The sequence below is a fragment of the Rhopilema esculentum genome, chromosome 21, assembly GCF_057945365.1.
Source record: "Rhopilema esculentum isolate cy_ngs chromosome 21, ASM5794536v1, whole genome shotgun sequence".
Lineage (NCBI taxonomy): Eukaryota > Metazoa > Cnidaria > Scyphozoa > Rhizostomeae > Rhizostomatidae > Rhopilema > Rhopilema esculentum.
Window position 1 is genome coordinate 6,587,087 of NC_142835.1, and position 19,019 is coordinate 6,606,105.

The following is a 19,019-nucleotide window of genomic DNA, read 5'->3' on the forward strand; positions in this document are numbered from 1 at the left end:
GAATTTATGGAAACACAGTTGGTGGAATTCAAGTTGGAAATGCGAACAACCACAGAAACATCAAGAAGGCAGGTACTCTGGCAAATGCCAGTCTTGAAAAGATTTTTCAGTCTTCTCTTATGCGCAAAAATGACCGCGCAGCATATTACGGACTGAGGGGTCCAATTTTCTTTTCGAGTGAGGGGGGGGGGGCTAAAAATATTTTTATTTTTTTTGGGGGTCTAGAGTCTCCTCAGCCCCCTTCCCCCCGCTTCCACGGTCTTCACAGTCAGCCTTAATTGTATGGAATTGTATTTAGGATTGACCGATTACTGATGAAAATATTAGATATGCAAACAATCTTTTGGTGGTACAAAACTTGTAAATAGCTTTGAAAAAAGCAAACATTTAGTAAACTAAAGCTTTTCGTCTGACACTCTTCAGAGTTTAAAATGTCAGAACATAGATCGAAAACTCTACGCTAAGAAATATATATACCCAGTTGTGGATCGAAATAGGCCAATCAGAAACACGAGCACATGACTGTAAAGGTTGACCAATCAGTGCCGCTTGCCTATTAGAATGTTACCAATGGAGTCCTAAGGTGAAAACGAACTCCTTTTGTCTACACAGTAGCGGTTTTTTCGTGCTTATGTAGATAGATTCTAAAACTGCTAGGTGGAACGACGATCGGGCTTTACCAATAATCCGAAACATGTCGCCATTATAGTTTTTTGCACAAACTGGGTTTTCTAGCAAATGCTGCCCGATAGCAGAATCGCAGGTCTTATTAGTAATTTTGGATTTGCAAGACCGAGGTGGCTGTTCTCTTTGGGGATGTGTTTTGTTTCTAATATTAGATGGAACGTGTTGTTTTATCCTATCCTCCAATCTTTGGGTGGTGCGTCCTACGTAGCCAGAATCACACTGGCACGTGAATTCATACACAACAGAACTTTTTTTTGTGGCAGGAACGCAGTCCTTTTGAATGGACGGAAGGGCCTTTTTTGTACTGTAAACAACACGTGGGTTAACCGCGAAGAAACAATTTGTTATGGCCTGTTTTATTTGGCTTTCAAAACGTAGGGAGCTGTTACCGATCCAAGGTAGTTTTAGATAGACCGGGCACTTTTGAGGACCAAATTTTACGTCAGCCGAGAAATTTCCTATCTTCTCCTTAATGTAAACTGAAATAACATGTTCTGGATAGCCGTTCTCCAGAAAAATCTTAGTAAGTTTTTCAAGTTCCGAGTCGAGTTTAGACTTGGAACAAATCATCAGTGCCCTATGTGTGAGCGTTTTGATGAGGCTGATTTTTCTTTGTTTTGGGCAAAACGAACTCCATCGAGTGTATAACCCCGAAGATGTGGGTTTACGGTATACACTGGTGAGAAATCCAGTGTCAGATTTTTCAACCAAAACATCAAGAAATGGCAAGGAGTTATTTTCTTCCTTTTCAAATGTAAAATGTAGGGCTGTGTGAAGACCATTAAGGCGTTTTAGGAAAATATCACACTCAGCCTCTGTTTTGAAAATAGTATATGTATACATTAGCAGTCTTTTCACTAATGTCCCTTTGAATGAGACCATCAAAATATGTGCCGACGCTTTGTACCGGAGCGAGCTTAATAGCCCACCATTCCCTGCCAGTGTGATTCTGGCTACGTAGGACGCACCACCCAAAGATTGGAGGATAGGATAAAACAACACGTTCCATCTAATATTAGAAACAAAACACATCCCCAAAGAAAACAGCCACCTCGGTCTTGCAAATCCAAAATTACTAATAAGACCTGCGATTCTGCTATCGGGCAGCATTTGCTAGAAAACCCAGTTTGTGCAAAAAACTATAATGGCGACATGTTTCGGATTATTGGTAAAGCCTGATCGTCGTTCCACCTAGCAGTTTTAGAATCTATCTACATAAGCACGAAAAAACCGCTACTGTGTAGACAAAAGGAGTTCGTTTTCACCTTAGGACTCCATTGGTAACATTCTAATAGGCAAGCGGCACTGATTGGTCAACCTTTACAGTCATGTGCTCGTGTTTCTGATTGGCCTATTTCGATCCACAACTGGGTATATATATTTCTTAGCGTAGAGTTTTCGATCTATGTTCTGACGTTTTAAACTCTGAAGAGTGTCAGACGAAAAGCTTTAGTTTACTAAATGTTTGCTTTTTTCAAAGCTATTGAAAATATTAGACTGAAACTAGAGCACTTCTCCACATTCTTAATAAAAAAAGTACTATGAGCATCCCTCCTGTTAGCATGTGCCAAGACCCTCTACTTTCAGGTTAGGGGTGTGGAACACAGGCTAACCTATTGTAAGTCGACCAGAACTACCCCTCCCCACTGCCCCTCCCGCACTCTTGGCCCTTCAGCACTGCGAGGGGGCTGGGCTGGACACAACAGCAACAGCACCAACTTTTTTAATGAAGATGGACGACTGAAGAAATATTGGTAAAAGTTCCACGAAGGAGAGAAAATGGATATTGTTAACCCTCTGATCGTTGCTGTTGGAGGAAGAAGATACAGAAAACTGTACGTTGCCACCGATGACAACAGTACCAATTATTCTAAAAATCCTTTAAATGAAATTTGTGGTAAGTTTTGAATGACAACTACAATCTTGGCAAAAAATAGCTGAGACTTTTTTTCAAAAAGTGAAGTCACATGTCTTTTTATTATATAACATGCTCTGGTAGCCCACACCCCCTTCCCCCCGATGTCAATGTTGGGTTTTATGATTGCGGTATAACTGGGCATGACCGCGAGCAGAATTACTCTCATCACAACATTGAATTGGGGGGACGGGGGCTGGATGATTTGAAACTAGCTCAATTTTCTGCGAGTGTCTCAGCATTTTTTGCTAAGGGTGTAGTTTTTGAAACTGAACCAGCAGACTGCAGAGTATGGGCAAGTGCACACACTAGATTATTTTTTCTTAAATGTCCATGCACACCTGGTAATGGGTGTGGCATTTTGAGATCTGGGCGTGACTTGGGTTTGTCCTAGGTATTTGCTTAAGGCAAATGAAAAATTAAGTTCCTCAAGATCGACACAACCTTGCAATTATTCTAACGTGATTTTATTACCGATTTGTGGTGTTGCAAGCTTGAGTTTGTTGACGAGTGAAAGCCAAAAAAGCTTTCCGTATACTGTAAAATATTTGCTTTTTTGTCAGACAATCGCATTGATTCTAAATTGTAAATTGATCCTTGACTTGATAAATGATTTCCTTGAACCCTCACAGTGTTATTTTTTTAATAGCAGCAAACTGTAAAATGTAAAATATAAGCCAAAGGCATTTACAACATTATAACCACCATGATTCTACCGCGAGCTCCAACCATGGTGAAAAGATTCTTTTCCAAAATCATTTTTAGAAAGGGGCATTCATCTGGAGCAGATTTACCAGTGGGTGTGGGGGTTGCCCCAACCCACCTATTTTTGTGTTCTTCACTAAATTTTGCTTTGATTCGGTAAGGATGCATTTTTCACTAGTCAGTAGTAACCAAATGGGCGCTAATGTAGTTTCGCACCTCTTGGACACTGATCCTTACCCAAACCCTATCCTTATGTATGGAACTACATGCTGAGAGGTGCAAAACTGCAATAGTCCCACAAAATGAAGTAAAAAGTAGGATTTATTTATCTTGTTATCTTCTTGATCTGAGAGTTTTAGAAATGGGCGTTTTCATGTGTTTCCAGTCATATAAAGGATGTGGCACAAAATCCACTCCTGGTATTCATATATGGCTATGTTTGCAGCTTGACTTGCAGAATCAGATCAGCTTTGTTTCAACCTGGTTTTTTCTTGCTCTTTCCCTATAAACTACAGACCTTTAAATTGTCTAATGCATTATACAATTCCCTGTAATAAAACCTTATCTTCTCATTTCCCTTACGGATAGCGCAAGCTCAATGGGAAGATGAGCAATGTGATGATGAAGAATTTCTTTCTGTGCGAAAAACTGCTGATGGTTATATTGCCTATTGCACTGATATCCCAAGCTATTATTTTAAGTTCATCTGCGGCAGGAAGAATGAAAGCAAGAGCAGAATAGAAAAAGAGACAAAAACACATGTTAGCATTCCACGGCCAGGTAGAGAAGGAGATGTAGGTATGTATTCCTTTACCCCACCTAAAGTTGCTGGGCCCTTATAAGGAACAATAAAAAGATTATGTGAAGGATGCATGCACTCTTCTAGCAATAGACCAGGCATATACAGTGGCGTAGTTGAGGGTTAACACGGCATGCTGTTACGCTTCCTAAAATATCTGAGCTGCATCGTTTAAAGTACCTACCCAAGCAAACAGTAGCATTATTTTTCATTAATATCAGTATTATTATACAGGCTTTCATGGGAAAAATATAGCAGGCGTGCTAACCACGGCACGTCTGAAAACATCCAGGCGTTTGTTGGCATGTGGTGGCGTGCGGTGGCGTGTGGTGGCATGTGGTGGCATGTGGTGGCATGTGGTGACCTGTGGTGACCTGTGTTGGGATGTGGTGACCTGTGTTGAGGTGTGTTGGGGTGTGGTGGCATGTGACATTTTCTCGGAAAAATTTATGGTTATCATAATAGATCTACGCAGAAATTGCCAACACGAAAATGCTGACACCAATAATTTTGATGAAATTTATTTTGCTGAATCCTTAGCATCACTACTTACATCTTAACAAAAAATATGTGATTTCTGGAGACTTGAGCAAGTTTAAACATAGTTTTCATCAGCTTTGATAGTATATCCTTAGCAGAGTCAGTGGGGGCTTGGTGTTCATCTGGTTGTAATGACCGTTTTTGCGTGTAAATCTGTGCCTCGAGGGCCCTTGGTTATCAAGCATGACAGCTATTCTATGTACCTCACTGGCCAGATCTCGATAATCCATAAAGATAATACATAAAAGATAATGATGGGCCTATTTACATTAATGTAAATGTCACCAACGTCTGTATTTACAGCAAAGCAGAGTCTGAAGAGGGGGCTATATGGGGGTAGCAAAATCCGCAAATCTGCTAAATTTCTATCGCATAATTGGCAAATCTGCTACTTTTGCTAAATTAGTGATCGAAAATGAAAATCTTATTCACAACACTTAATGTTCCATATAAAACTTGGAGGCAAAAGTCTGCTATAGTCTTCTGTGTCTTGATTTGTTCACTGAAATGCCATAAAGCCTTGAAAAGGTGTAAACTTTTGCACAAATCTCTTCTCCATTTTTTGCATCATAAAAAGTGCATGTTTGCCAATTTCTGTTTTGCCGATGAAAAATAATTAGTCCCTCGAGAAATAGTGATAAATATACACCAGGGAAAAATAGTCCAAAATAACGGTGAAAATTTTTAGACAAGTTTGTCATTTCAAGGAAAAACTTGATGAATTGTCATACAATTCGATTCAAAAAAATCAGAGTTTGTTATATACAGGATTCATTATACCGAGGGTATTTGTATGAGGTTTGGCAGATTCCATAGGGCCAGACATATTTTTGTTATACCAGAAAATTAGTTATAGCCATATTATCAGGATTCCACTGTTAATTTGTCCGATGATTATTTCAAATTCTTATACTTAATCCGCAATCCTGACAAGGTGTTAAGCCTTTTTGAAATGGCATGAAGCAATAGTACCAAGGAAAGATTTACATTTAGACCGTCTCAAAAATCAACAAAACCAATCATTGATAGAGAATTTTGCTCTCAGAATAAAAGAAGGCATCTGATATCATGCACTCCTTGAAAGCAGTAGGCGTGCGTCAGGGTGTGCGTGTGCGTTTCACTTTCACACGCCTTTCCAAAGAAAGCCTGATTATAATAGATTTAAGTACAAATAGCCAATTTTTTGATTAAACAATATAGCAAATAAATTGGTTAGGCTTTCAATACTTGTCTCAACCAAGGCTTGAGTAAAAGTGATTAAAGACACATGAAGATATCACAATTGCATTTTTGACAAATTTGGTATCTGTAGTTTGAAGATCCTTTTGTTCATGATTGTATAGAGTATCACAGGAGGAATATTGTTCATTGGTCAAAATGGAGAGAAGGATCATAGGAGAAGCAATGAATATGGTTACTTAGGTCATCTACTAATACCTGAAAAGGAAACAAATAAGAAATTTGACAGATGAAAAGCTGCAGGAGGGCAAAGATTTGGGCAATATGACGATTCATGAAAAAAAATCAATGCTTTATATATGAAGAAAAGAGTAATGGATGGAGTCATACTGCTAGCAATAACATAATATGGTGTGAAAACTGGTCACAGGCATCAATTGGCAGAGTCTCAGAAAAGCATGGAAAAAACAATGTTTAATATCATATACCTTAACAAGTGAGCAAATGGAAGTTGAAGATCACAAACCAAATGGTTTGCCATTCAAGAACACTCAGACAAACATAAGTGGTGAATGGGCAAGCAATGTCTCCAGAATGGAAGAAATAAAATAAACAAAAAAGATCACTTAGTGGATACCATTTTCAACAAAAAGGATGCAAAGTTCTTAAAAAGGGATGAAAAGATGATCTGCAGAACATCACATGTATATTTATCACTAGGATGAGATGCATGAAATATAATGCAAACAGTTGAATGTTCAATGCAGAGATGTCTTACAAAGCACAAAAATATATTATTTTTCTGAAATGATATCTAGCTACCCTTACCCTCTGGTAATGAGAAAATTTTTGGTAAACCGCGAGTACCTGCTGCGTTTGCCAAATATGGGCATTTTCCCAAACCAGCCTTTTACTGTATATACCCTTATTCTACTTCAAAATAACACATTATTTCTGTTATCAATGCAGTCTGATAGAAGATAATAATACCACAATGCAGTCTGATAGAGATTAATGTATAAAATCTTGAATTGATAACCTTAAAAAGACGCTTTTGGATTGCTGTCAATGGCTCAGAATATAAGGTAGTTCTATGTTTCAAAGAAGGAAAGAAGTCACAGTAAGCTAGAATGTGACTTCAGAACTTATTGCTCCTCTTCTTATTATAACAAAAAATCTGACCTGAGTAAGTTATAGAAGAAGCAGCCCCATACTCTTAATGATAATGTGAAATATGATAATGAAGTTGATATTCAATGAATTTTTACACATCTATATAGGGTTTTCTTCTATATCATTAAGAATATAAACCAAAGTCAATTGCAGAATTTATCTATGTTATTTGTATTTTTTCTTGATCAATATGAAAGAATGCCTTTCTTTTTAATGCCACCTAGGACTCATACACCCTTTGAAACAAGAAATATTCAAGGAAAACCCCTGGTGTTTGAATGACTTTGAGGTATTCGAAGCCTTTCAAAGTTCTAATTGTAATTTATTTGCATTTAAAATTAGAAAATTAGGCAGATATTCACAAAGTTGTTTGAGCAGAAGTTTGGTTATTTAATTGATGTTCCATTCTTAAATTTGTTTTCTTTCTCGTAGTTATCACTGGTCCAGAGAGAAGTGGTGTTTTGTCAGCAAGATCAAGAGTCAACCTTATTGTTGAATCTGCAAGAGGCAGGGCCAAACCTACCCATTTTATCTCAATACCACTTGCATGTGCTGCTACAAAAGAGAATTTTGAAGATTTCAAAAGAACCGTGCTCCAGGACTGCAGAGATGTTAGTTTTTCATTTGTAGATTTCCATAAGTCAGCATCCAAGTCATGTGCTCAATTCATCTGATATGAAATGTCTAGACAAAAGAAACACCCAGACAAGGATCACCACAAAAGAAGCACCCAAACCAGGATCACCACAAGGGCCTTTTGGGGAGTTTTAGGAAGATAACTTTGAAAAAATGTTTTTAAAAGAGCAATTTTGAGCATCTGCTTTCAACCTCTGCAAATCAAAAGTTCCGCATACTTGATAGATTTTTCAAAGTTAAGTAATAAGGCATTAGCAAGTTTATGGTGATTACAAAACTACAGACCTGTTTGCATTCTGATTGAGCCTTTAGCTAGAGCTACACTTTACCAGATTGTTATCAGAATGGCACAGAGCAGAATAACTTTTAATCCAGAGATTTGGGGTATCAGTTACAATAGGACACTCTGATTGCTCACATGCCTGGATTTCTTTGAATTACTAGTCCACAATGCAGCAGCCATTTGCAATATTATTTTAAAGTGCACCATCTTCAATTATTTGATTATCTGGTTGAGCTGTGTGCTAATTTATTAACTCGTTGTCAATTAGTACTACATAAAATGGCAGAAAACAACCCTGAAAATTTTGTGCTGACAGTCTCTGTCCAAGTATTGCTTCAATGGAATGGTTTTGGTGGGCGTGAACTCAAAATAATGAAATATTACTAACATTGTTAGGAAAATTTTCATTGGGCATTATCCAGCAGCCAGCCAAAAATCTCAGAAAATTTCCATTGTTCACTAATTATCAAATGCAAATGAATGTCGAGATTTCTTCAGAGCAGAATTTTCTGCTGTTTTCACAGAATGCGAATTTGTTTTTTAAAAGCAAAGTATATCAGATTTGTGCGATTACACTATGGTGCTCTGCTGCAAAGTGACTCTGGAGCGATTTTTGTATTACCTCATTTCAGTAATTTTCACTGTGCTGATCAAAGCTTTGTGCAACAGATTGGTGTGGCGTTAGAAAACTCAAACCCTTTCTGATATGAAAGTCACTCAGCTCTCATAGCAATCCTTTATAGTGTAACTGGCAACAATTTTTGGGGGGAAATTTCAAGAACCATCTGGCTTCACAATGCAAACCCTTTGGTTTTTCTCTTGTGGTCACCTAGGCCCAGAACAATGAAATTGATGCAAGGAAATAACACCAAGTCTGAACATTGACAAATTCTGAAATTTAGTGAAGTAGCTCTTTAAAAAGCTTCATTAGTTTGCAGAGGCCAAACAAAATGGTACCAGGTGTTACATGTTCTGATGAACAGAAACCAATCGCTTTTTCTTTTCAAAGCAGCTGCAAATTGGTGTCGTATAGAATGAAAGGTGTAAGGCCACTTTCTGACTCTTAATGTATAAGAGTTTAAACATATTAATTTTATATATCGTCTGCACCCACATAATGGAAACGCACAAGTTCTAATGTATTTTAAATTAAACGGTTCTTTTTCAGAAATGCCTTCCATGCATTGAGTGACTTCCTGTATGTAATAAATGGAAAGATTTGGGGGAGAGAGCCAAATTTGCCCTAGGAAAAATATATTTTTCCCTGGTCACACCAATTAAATTGTTTTCTTCACACTTTCAATTTTGCACCATTTCTGATCTTCTGTGTAAATTCCACAATAATTTTTCCATCAAATTCGCAATTGTGATAAGTCAACTCATCTTTTATTTGCATAAATAGAGAACTAAGGGAAGAAGGCTACTGTTGAAAAACTCTTTTTAAGTATATTTTCATCTTATTAATTGAAATGGTTAACTCAAAGTGTAATTTTGAGTACAATTTTATGTGACTAGATAATTTTGCGATGTTTTATTGAGCATCTCATATTTTTCAATCTTGTCATAAATGTGACCTCGGTGGTTAACAGAATTTGTCATTTGGAAGGACAATAGTCATTTTTTCATCAAAATAAATATCATTGTTATTCAAATATTGTTTGTTATTTTAGTTGATGTTTTTCTTAATTATGTGTTGATTAGTCTTTACAAGGTTGCATGTTATAAATCCTTTTTAAATCGCTATTTCTCTAGTGCAAAGGATTTAGTGAAGAAATCATTCAGGTTCCAGAGAAGCTTCACATTACTATGGGTGTGATGGCTCTTATGAGTGAGCAGGAAATTGTAAGTAACCAAATACACTTTTTTTAATTTATAAGAAACTTAGATCAGGGCTAAATACTAAAAGTTTCTTAATTTGGCATCCATCTTTTTCGGGAACTAAACTTGCCTTATTGTTTTGAAGTTGAGCATTTTTGGTAAGATATAAACGCAGATCGTCACGATAGAAACCCATGTTGATCGAAATCCAAATGCTGCTATCTTTTCCAAAGGGAAGTCAAAACTTTTTAAAACAAATCTAAACAAGAAAAACTTTTGGCATCCTTTTCTAAAAATGGAAACTTTACAGTGTTTTGGTTTTTCTTTAGCCTAGTACTAAAGTTTCTTAAATTTTTGGCCATCCCAGTACTAGTTTCTCATAAACCAGTTTCTCACAAATAGAAAACATGAATGTTTTCGGTTTTTGGTCATTGATAGAATGGGTGCACTGTCTATGGTGTTCGGAAAATGAACCCTCCTTAAACCTTATTTGATTGTTTATTGCACTTTCAATTGAACTTGAACTTGGGTGTATCAGAGTCCAGAGTGCGGCATTTCTTTAACTTGGAAAGCTAAATTGAGGAAAGAGCAGTCGTAAGTCTACGGTCAAAGGCTCAGAAATGCCCTGAATATGAGGAAAAACGAACCTGACAACATTTCAGATATCACCTCCAGGAGAGGTTCTTATTCAAGCCCGAATAATGATCGAAGTAAATCAAAAGATTTGAAAGCTTCAAGAGTGATAAAGAGAGTCAAGTGTCTATGAGAAACGAAGCAGGCTGAAATTTTGCTATCATTTGGAATAACTTAGGCTGACCAAAATAGTTATAGTGAAGTTAAAATGAGTTAAAGAGGTCCTTCATAATAGTAAAATGAGATGGTATTTTTAAGCTGGCTCGCTTCAATGTGCGTGTGAAAACGGAAGGTAAGTCTGTTGATAACTTAAAAACTGATTTGTAAACACTTGCTGATTTTTGCTATTCCAGTAGACTACATGATGTAGGAATTCGAGATAGAGTTGTAGTTGAAATAAGACAAAACGCCTTGTCAGAACGGACTGAATTTCGTTCTACAGAAGAAAGTTGCTAGAAAACAACAAAGTTTAATGACACTTTCAGTATTCACTTAGTCAAATTTGAAAAGCTATCGGACCTTCAGACAAGTGCTGCCTCGGCTCCCAATCAATAACTGAGAGTCCTGTGGCAGTTCTCAAAAACGAGTTGTACCACCTGTAAGCATTGTGAGCCGACCAAAGAAGGTTTTATCAAAACTTTATCACAAAGCTCGTGACAAATTTGGACAGCAAGTGAGGTGCTCTGTAACATAACATGTTAGAAAAGGAAGTGTTCTGTTAATTAATTTGCGTTCCTTCTTGCGCAAGTAGTTTAGATACGACACGGGAAACTCCCCAAGGAACTAGATGAACTGTAAACATCTATTGTATAAAAGGAGACAGTCAATTTTGTGTAATGAACGGTTATTATTTGCTTGAAATACAAGTAGTATGCTATCTCACTGTATAACACTACGTCCAACAATGTCTGTACAGTTCTTATGTAAACATTGTTAACCAATTGTTATCATAAAACATAATATTTGATATTCTTCACTGTAATTACCTCAACACTATGGTATCATAGACGATCTACAGCCATTCCCTTCAACCTTTTGTAGAAATATAAATTCTTTCCGTATGCAAATTTGAAAGGTAGACCTTGCGCTAAATTTTGTGCCAAGCAAATCAAATTTTGCCGCTTATTTTCTTCCTCTGTACGATAAAGCACATAAGGCTATTGTGGATGGAATTCCAGAGATTGACTTTTTGGTATATGATTTTTGGACATCCACTTTATTCTTATTCTTTTTAGGGTAAGGCAGCTGTTTTATTAAAAGATCTTCAGGATGACATTCAAAAGTATGAACTTTTCTTCAAAAGACATTTGATGGTTGTTTTTTTATTCAGAATAAAATATTTTCCCGAATCTTATTACAGCCTCAAAGATATAATAACAGATTTATGAAATTTTAAAACATTCACTTACGCATTAGAAACTTTCCCTCATTCACTAGATTTTTATGTTGTCAATTTGCCATGCTTGTCAGTATAAAAGGGGTCAGTTTAAGAAGCTAGCTTGCCTAGCCTGGTAGCAAATTTTAATGATGCTAGTTCGTTGGTACTAACTTGAGTATTTGAATTTCATTTTTTTCCTAGTTAAGATCGTATAGAAGATGGCATGTTATTAATCATTTGCCCATCACATCCTTAAACACTATTAATGTAAAAATAATATCTGTAAATCATTATTTTGATTTAATTATTATTATTTAATTATCTATGTATATATATATATATATATATATATATATATATATATATATATATATATATGATTATCTGTAAATCAAACTGCTCTGTAATGTTTTTCTTCTTTTTATGAAATAATTTATTTATAGATGACAGCTCTTTCCACTAACTTACTGCCTTATTTTATCTTAAAACAGAGAATTTGTCAATGGCAGACCCCTGCGAGTGGTTCTTAACGGAATAGAATGCATGAATGACGACCCTTCCCAAGTGGTCGTGTTATATGCCAAAGTCAAATTAGACGATGGGACAGACAGGTAAAAGCATATGAAATTGCAGTGAATACATTTACATTATAAAAACTTTTGTTCGCCTTAATTGCTTTTGATTGTGAGTAAAAATCGTTGTACTTAACATAAATGCTGTTTTGTGATTTTCCGGGGGTGACTCAAGATTTCTTTGGAAACATTAGTTCAGGAAACACAGCAGGGGAATTATAACCCTCAGGTTTGACTACTTTGCTGTAGCAGCTTATTCTTCTTCAAGCAATATTTGACAGTCAAAGAACTAAAAAGTTTCCTTGCTATTCTTTTTTTTCTTTCAATAATCAAATCGAAATGTTCAAAAATTTGAGAATTTCTGCAGACGTGTTGACGTTGATACCAGTTCAATCAGAGCAGATAATCAAGTTTCAAACGCATATGATTTTAATGTTAAGTTCGTTGATTTGACAAAATGAAATGGTTTAGAGAAACAAGTTTACATCGCCAACACCAAATTTGTTACAACATTCTCATCGCAGCCATACTTGTAAATATTATTATTACAAATTACTATACAATTTCAATTGTATTGTAATTCGTCTTTTTATCTATTTGTTCGTTAGGTTGCAAAGATTAGCAGACTTTATTGTGGATCGTTTCTCATCAGCTGGGTTAATGCGAAAAGAGTACGATAAAGTCAAACTTCATGCGACGGTCATCAACACTAATTTCATTTCTGCTGAGAAGGAGACTAATGATATCAAAACTGATGGTTCTCAGAGCAAAACTAGAAGAAAGGTTCAATTTTTCGATGCAAGAAAACTTTTTCAGGTTGGAAATTAACATCTTGTTGCCGACTTTGTCAATGGCTTATTCCAGTAGACGTTTATATTTGGGATGCATAAGTTTACTTAATTATAGCCATGCTCAATCTCTCAGCCTTGAAAAGCCAGGCCTTTTCCGATGGATGTTTATTGGGAGGTTTTTTAATTTTGCATGTGAGGTTAACCCTTGATTCACGAAGCACCGAGAGTTGGAATGTAAGTTAAGTGAGTAGTTAAATTTACCTATGATTCGTAAGCCCAGCTAACTCTCAAAGCAACGTGCAGTTAAGATTTTCTTCCGTTACTGTCGATGTCAGGTTAGGTTACGTCTTGGAATTTGTGCGTTTTCATCCGGCGTAAAATGTGCAGGAATCAGGGCGATTTTTCACTTTTGCTTCACTGCGTTCGACGTTTTCTTATTCGTTCTCAAGTTACCTCATCTTTCTCATACATCTCATCGCTGGAAAACGGACCAGAGAAGTTACAAATGAAACCGTTACGCACGTTGTGCCATTCTTATCTCAATATATTTTCGCTTGTTGCCGTTCTCAATGCTACTTTTCAACAGTAATAGGGGTAGGATGGAGGTAATTATTCAGGAAAAACAGGGTTTAAAACGGTACGACATCAAGCCTGTGTAACCTCCACTTAAATACATTTCACTATTAAGTTTTATAGCTGATGTTTTCATTAGACATGAAATTAGTAATGTATCTTGTTACAACCCTGACGCAATGTTAACCCGACGCCTCACTAAGATCAACACGTTACGTATGCTTCGCTCAGTACGCCGCAAGCGCATTGATATCCTATCCTATCAAGCCAGGCAAAGAAAATCAATCCAATCTGCTTATGTTACACTTTATCCTAATTTCCAGATGACGAATTAGGCGCCTTTTCGAGGTGCATACTTCCTTAACAGTGTCACATCGGTTAACCAGCAATATATGCTTACTTAACATATCGAGTTCCTGGATTATGTAAAACCCAGATAAAGTGTAAGCCTCTGAAAGTTACGCTTTATTTATAATAATCATTTTTCTTTTATTAAAGAACAATTCAAATGAATCAATTAAATTAAAAGGAATCAAATTCAAACGAATCTAGGAACATTTTGCTTTGCACTGGCCACCTTTTTTGACCGTCACAGATTGTCAACTTGATATTTCTAAAAGTGACATGATAACATTTATAAATTTTGATAATGCATTATTCTTTATAAAACCGTCTGACTTCATTTGATAGGCATTTTGAAATTCACATTCGAATTGTTCCCTATCGAAATGTCGCGGATTTATGGAAGTTTATGATGACGTCATGTTTTCGTGCTTCTTCACCGCAAAGTCTCAGAGGTTGAGCAGTCATGCAGATTGTCTAAGCTGTTACTTGCATGTATTGCAAATGACGTAAAGACATCACTAGGCCTCAAAAAGGAGTATTTCGATAATAATTTACTGACTAAATTACTCAAACGTGTTCCTTCCCTTGTCAGAGCCTTTAGTCTTAAAGGTTCGCTTGGAACCCGTGGGACTGCTGCCCTCCCCTAACAAGTATCATAGGCTAGTTATTATTCGTGCAGTCCATATCTTATTCAATACTCAAATAGGCAAATAGTCAGAAATGTATTTATATGAATGTTTTTTATGGACGCGGGCAAATAGTTTAAATGAGGCATTCTAATGATATGCAAGAAATAGTGGTTTTCTGCAAAAACATTTCCCAGTGATTTTGAATGTTGATTCGTTTCACTACCACGATGTTATGAATTTGTTATGTTCCAGTTACTGTCTTCAAATCAAGGCAATCTTTCAAAAACTGTTGATTAAAAGAACTTCAAAATTGGTTTGCCAACGGTCAATGAATAGACCGTACAAGTTCAATATACGACCCATGCTCCTATAAAATAAATTGTCTCTTCGTCAAGTTGATGAAGCTTGGGCGGCTAATGTGACTTATTGCAGGAAGATAGAATACAGACTTTTACTGGTAAAAATCACAAGCCTGCTCAGCCATGAATTTCTGTCCTCTGCTCATCTTTACAAGCAGGTTTTCAATTTGGTTATCCGATCGTTTCTGGCGAGTGTAGTTAATTCCCGTTGGCCACAGCCTTCACCAGAAGGTGAGTGACCATACTCGCATAGAGTTACGAGCCCATTGTCGGGAAAACTCGAATATTTTAGGCTGGTCTAAAGGTGATTGTCAAGCTGCGCAAAAAACATACAAATCACAGGTTCCCAATTCCGTTTAGTTTTTTCGCCTTATAATCCATTATAATTTCCTCATTATTTTCTTTTTCAGATTTGCGACAACTTCAACTTTGGCATGGTCGATGTCACGTCCCTTCATTTGTCAAAACGAGGACAGTATGGACCTGATGGGTTTTACCACTCTGAAGCACAAATTGAGATATAAAACTTTTAACTGGAATTGATATAAAGTATGTACAGAGTCGTCCTTGGTGCAGTTGGAAGCTTGAAGTATGCGAATTAGAACGAATTGGCCACCAAAACTCCACTTTGTTGTTGCTCTATCGTTCTGTGATGATATGTGGCTGCTATTGTAAGGCTAGACTGTAGAGCTTTAATTTGCAAAATAGGTGCAAAAATTGCTTTAAATACTTAACTGGCATCGCCATATCGATCTCGCAATTTCATCACTTTGTTGAGCACACCCTAGTGGCCAGTTGTGCCATTAATTACTTGTTTTTGTACAAATGTTTAAGTACTTTAATTGAAATATATTAATGATGACAGAGGCATCAAATGTGGCATGAAAAGGCTGCAATTAAGGGAAAAGCTGCTTGTTTACATGATCCAAAACGAACAATTTACTAAATACGTTATCATCAGTTATATGAATACTTTCGGGAAGGAACCCTTTGGCGAGAACTTCAGTGTTTACGCATTTGTGTCCGAATTTCGCGAAAGTTTATGCCGCAAATTTCCCATTTTCCGATTAATAAAAACCAAAATACTTTTCAGTCAAACTTGTAACTTCAAGTTTGCAAAGGAATACATTTACCCAGTAGCTACCAAAATTGCAAGAAGTATCCTAACCGAAGCGAAATTGTTTACCTAACGGGGGATCGGCTATTTCAGGGGGCATCAAACGAATTTTCTGTAATTTGCTAATCCGTTTAGAGAAGATTGGAGCGATTTCCATTTACCCTTCATTGCAAGTCGGTCCTACAGATATGCAAAACAATTATAATCTTAAAAAGTTTCCCATACAAGTCTATTTGCTCTACTTCTACCAGCTGTACGTGAACAGAGGAGCTGAATATGGGTTAGCTACTCTTTCAAATGTCAAATGTCCTCAGAACGTCGTCAGTTGGATCAAGGCAGGGTTAAGCAATGCTGTGGAAGAGAATTTCCACCTGACAGAACATTGCAGAAATACACTACTAGTGATTTATAAGAGATTCCATTGTACAACATCGACCTATTCCTCTGCATAGTTTCGTATTAATGCATAAAGTGATAAATATTTTATGTCAGTTCTTTTCAGAACAGTTAAAACAGCCAGTTTAATTACTACCATTCATTGTTTTGCCGATACACAGATTAGTCTATGCAAGAAGATCGTCATCGTTTTTTCTGATATCCTTTGTCTGCGTGAAGAAAAGGTTTGAAGGATCTGAAAGATTAAAGGGGAAGATCTGAACTAAAAGATTACCCTTCCTTGAACAAGAATAAGGGGCTGTAACTATGTTTTTAGCAACTTTTAGCGACTTCTCCCACACTGGCGGCTGACGCTGCCACTGTATAGCATGACAAACCGACGATCAAGCACACTTCCTGGCTAGAACACTTGAATATCAGATTTGTAGGCCCACTATTAAAAAAGGCGTACCTGTCCACCCTTTTTAAAGTTGATGCTTTCTGTCTGCAAATTTTTCCACGACGTTTTCCTCAATTTTCAAATATTACAGCCTGCTTTATTTGGGATCCGAAGTGACGAGACTAGACTGAAATAAATTCACGCATTGCATCATGTCTCAAATTTAAGCCCTGGTAAAACGACTGAACATTTCACTAAACATTTCACTCAACTTTTGTTCAATGAATGTTTATTAGAAGGTTTAGACTTTCTGACACCGTACTTAGAGCTGTTTATTCCTGTTTGATGTTTTGATGAGAGTCATTTTGCAACCAACTAAACATTTCTTGTGCTGGTGCTTGCTCTGTAGCTGTGGAAATCAGAACGTTTCAGTCTTTGTATGTTTCAAAATCTCTAGAAACGTCTTTGTGAGACATCCACGTCAGCCATGGAGACATGCAAAACAAACAGTGATGAAATTCTTCGCCTGGTTTCCCTGCACCCTCGGAGTGTCCTACATACTTTTTTTTATAAGACTGTTCTTAATTAATTTTTTCGAAAATCTGAGGCTGGATTCTTCTTAATTTTTTCTTAAATTGATAGGGTGTAAGCAGTGCGATTACTAGGTTTTTTTGTTTTAGGGAGGTGTTCAGGCCTCATTTGCCAGCAGACTGAGTGAGACAACCTTCATTTGCCGACAAGTTTGAATATTCACTGAAAAAGGACCCACACATAGCTAAACACCCTCATTTTTGAGATTAGAACGTTGTTTCAAAGTAGCTCAGCCTCAGCTTGTCCTTAATTTGTTTTTAACTTTTGACCAATTTTGAGGCTCGTGTTCTTATAAAAATCGCTCTTATAGATAAAGAGTATAGATCCAGTGAAGTTTAGTGAAAAATTTAGTCACGTTTTGCCACACTCGCTAAACACAAGCAGGGTTGCTAGGTAGTATGGGTACAAAGTAGCCAAACCGTTTATGCAAGTAGGCAAAATCACGTCAAAATAGGCCAAATTTACCCATAACACAATGACGTCATAATGAGCAGGCGCAGAAAAAAACAAGCTTAGTTTGCAGAATATCCGTTGCCCTTTCCATCAGCAGACTCTGTAAGCCAAACATATTGCACTTCCTAAGACTTCTTTTACTTCCTTGCACTGTAATATCTACCTTGGTCGGTATAGATTAGAAACTCGAGAAAAATAAAGCATTATTCACTATTTATTGAAACTTCTTACAATTGTGTGGATCAATCTCTGTGATTATGCGTGTTATTGATTGCTGAAAAATTGCCAATTCTATGGGTTTGAAAAAAGCAAACATTTTGAGTAAACTAAAGCTTCTAGTCAAGCACTCTTCAGAGTATAAAACGTTAGAACATACATAGGTCGATTTTGTACCACCAAAAGATTGTTTGCAAATTCTATTTAACTAAATTATTCATGGGCACCGACACAGGTTGAAAAAGGGGAGGAGGGGGAGCTAAGGGAAACTTTAACAGCCATGACAGAAGATTTTGAAAAAAATCTATTGTTTTGGAGGAGAGTGGGGGCATGGCCACTCGGCCCCCCATTCGTCGGAAGCCCAGTTATCAAAGGAAATACTCGAAAAGTAAATCAATCAAATGTTGAAAAAATAAGCAAAAGCAATGACTTCACGTCGTTACATGAGAAATTCAGAGACTGATCCATTTGGATTGAATCAATCTGACCCATTTGGATTAAATCAATGCCACCTCAAGTGTCTGTCTGGTTCATGGACATATGATGCATGATTAACCATTTTATGATTTTATGGGGTTTAATCTCTTTTTCGAACATTCTCTTAGAAGGCCAAAAAATAGCCCAAATGAGGCAGGAGGCCAAAGGTAAAATTTCGTAGCCAAACATTCTTAACAAAGGCCAGATTTCTCAAATTTGGCCTCCCAGTGGGCCAGTTGGCAACCCTGAACACAAGTTGAATGGCAAGTCGTTTTGCCTGCAGCGATTTGAAGTAAAATGTTGAATTGAATTGAATTGAATTGAAGTAGCAGTAATCTCTCGTGCCCATTTCTCCTAGTTGCGTGTAAGCGCATT

General features: G+C 36.8%; 1 protein-coding gene across 2 annotated transcripts; it reads left to right on the forward strand.

Annotated features, from left to right (window-relative positions):
• The first annotated feature begins 2,390 nt into the window (after nucleotides 1-2,390).
• On the forward strand, nucleotides 2,391-16,706 carry LOC148957644 (activating signal cointegrator 1 complex subunit 1-like). Of its 2 annotated transcripts, none has more exons than XM_089114800.1 (8): nucleotides 2,391-2,584; nucleotides 3,896-4,105; nucleotides 7,431-7,609; nucleotides 9,670-9,759; nucleotides 11,604-11,650; nucleotides 12,238-12,357; nucleotides 12,927-13,134; nucleotides 15,426-16,706. In XM_089114800.1, the coding sequence occupies exons 1-8, from the start codon at nucleotides 2,467-2,469 to the stop codon at nucleotides 15,537-15,539; spliced, it is 1,086 nt and encodes a 361-aa protein (XP_088970926.1). In that variant the 5' UTR covers nucleotides 2,391-2,466; the 3' UTR covers nucleotides 15,540-16,706. The 2 variants fall into 2 exon arrangements, with proteins under 2 accessions (XP_088970926.1, XP_088970927.1); XM_089114801.1 differs by having other exon boundaries at nucleotides 2,402-2,588.
• The last annotated feature ends 2,313 nt before the right edge of the window (nucleotides 16,707-19,019 follow it).

Coding starts and splice junctions, on each gene's coding strand:
- LOC148957644 (XM_089114800.1), top strand. CDS start 2,467: ATGGATATTGTTAACCCTCTGATCGTTGCTGTTGGAGGAAGAAGATAC. Junction 4,106..7,430: donor AGGTAGAGAAGGAGATGTAG/GTATGTATTCCT, acceptor TCTTTCTCGTAG/TTATCACTGGTCCAGAGAGA. Junction 12,358..12,926: donor TTAGACGATGGGACAGACAG/GTAAAAGCATAT, acceptor TTTGTTCGTTAG/GTTGCAAAGATTAGCAGACT.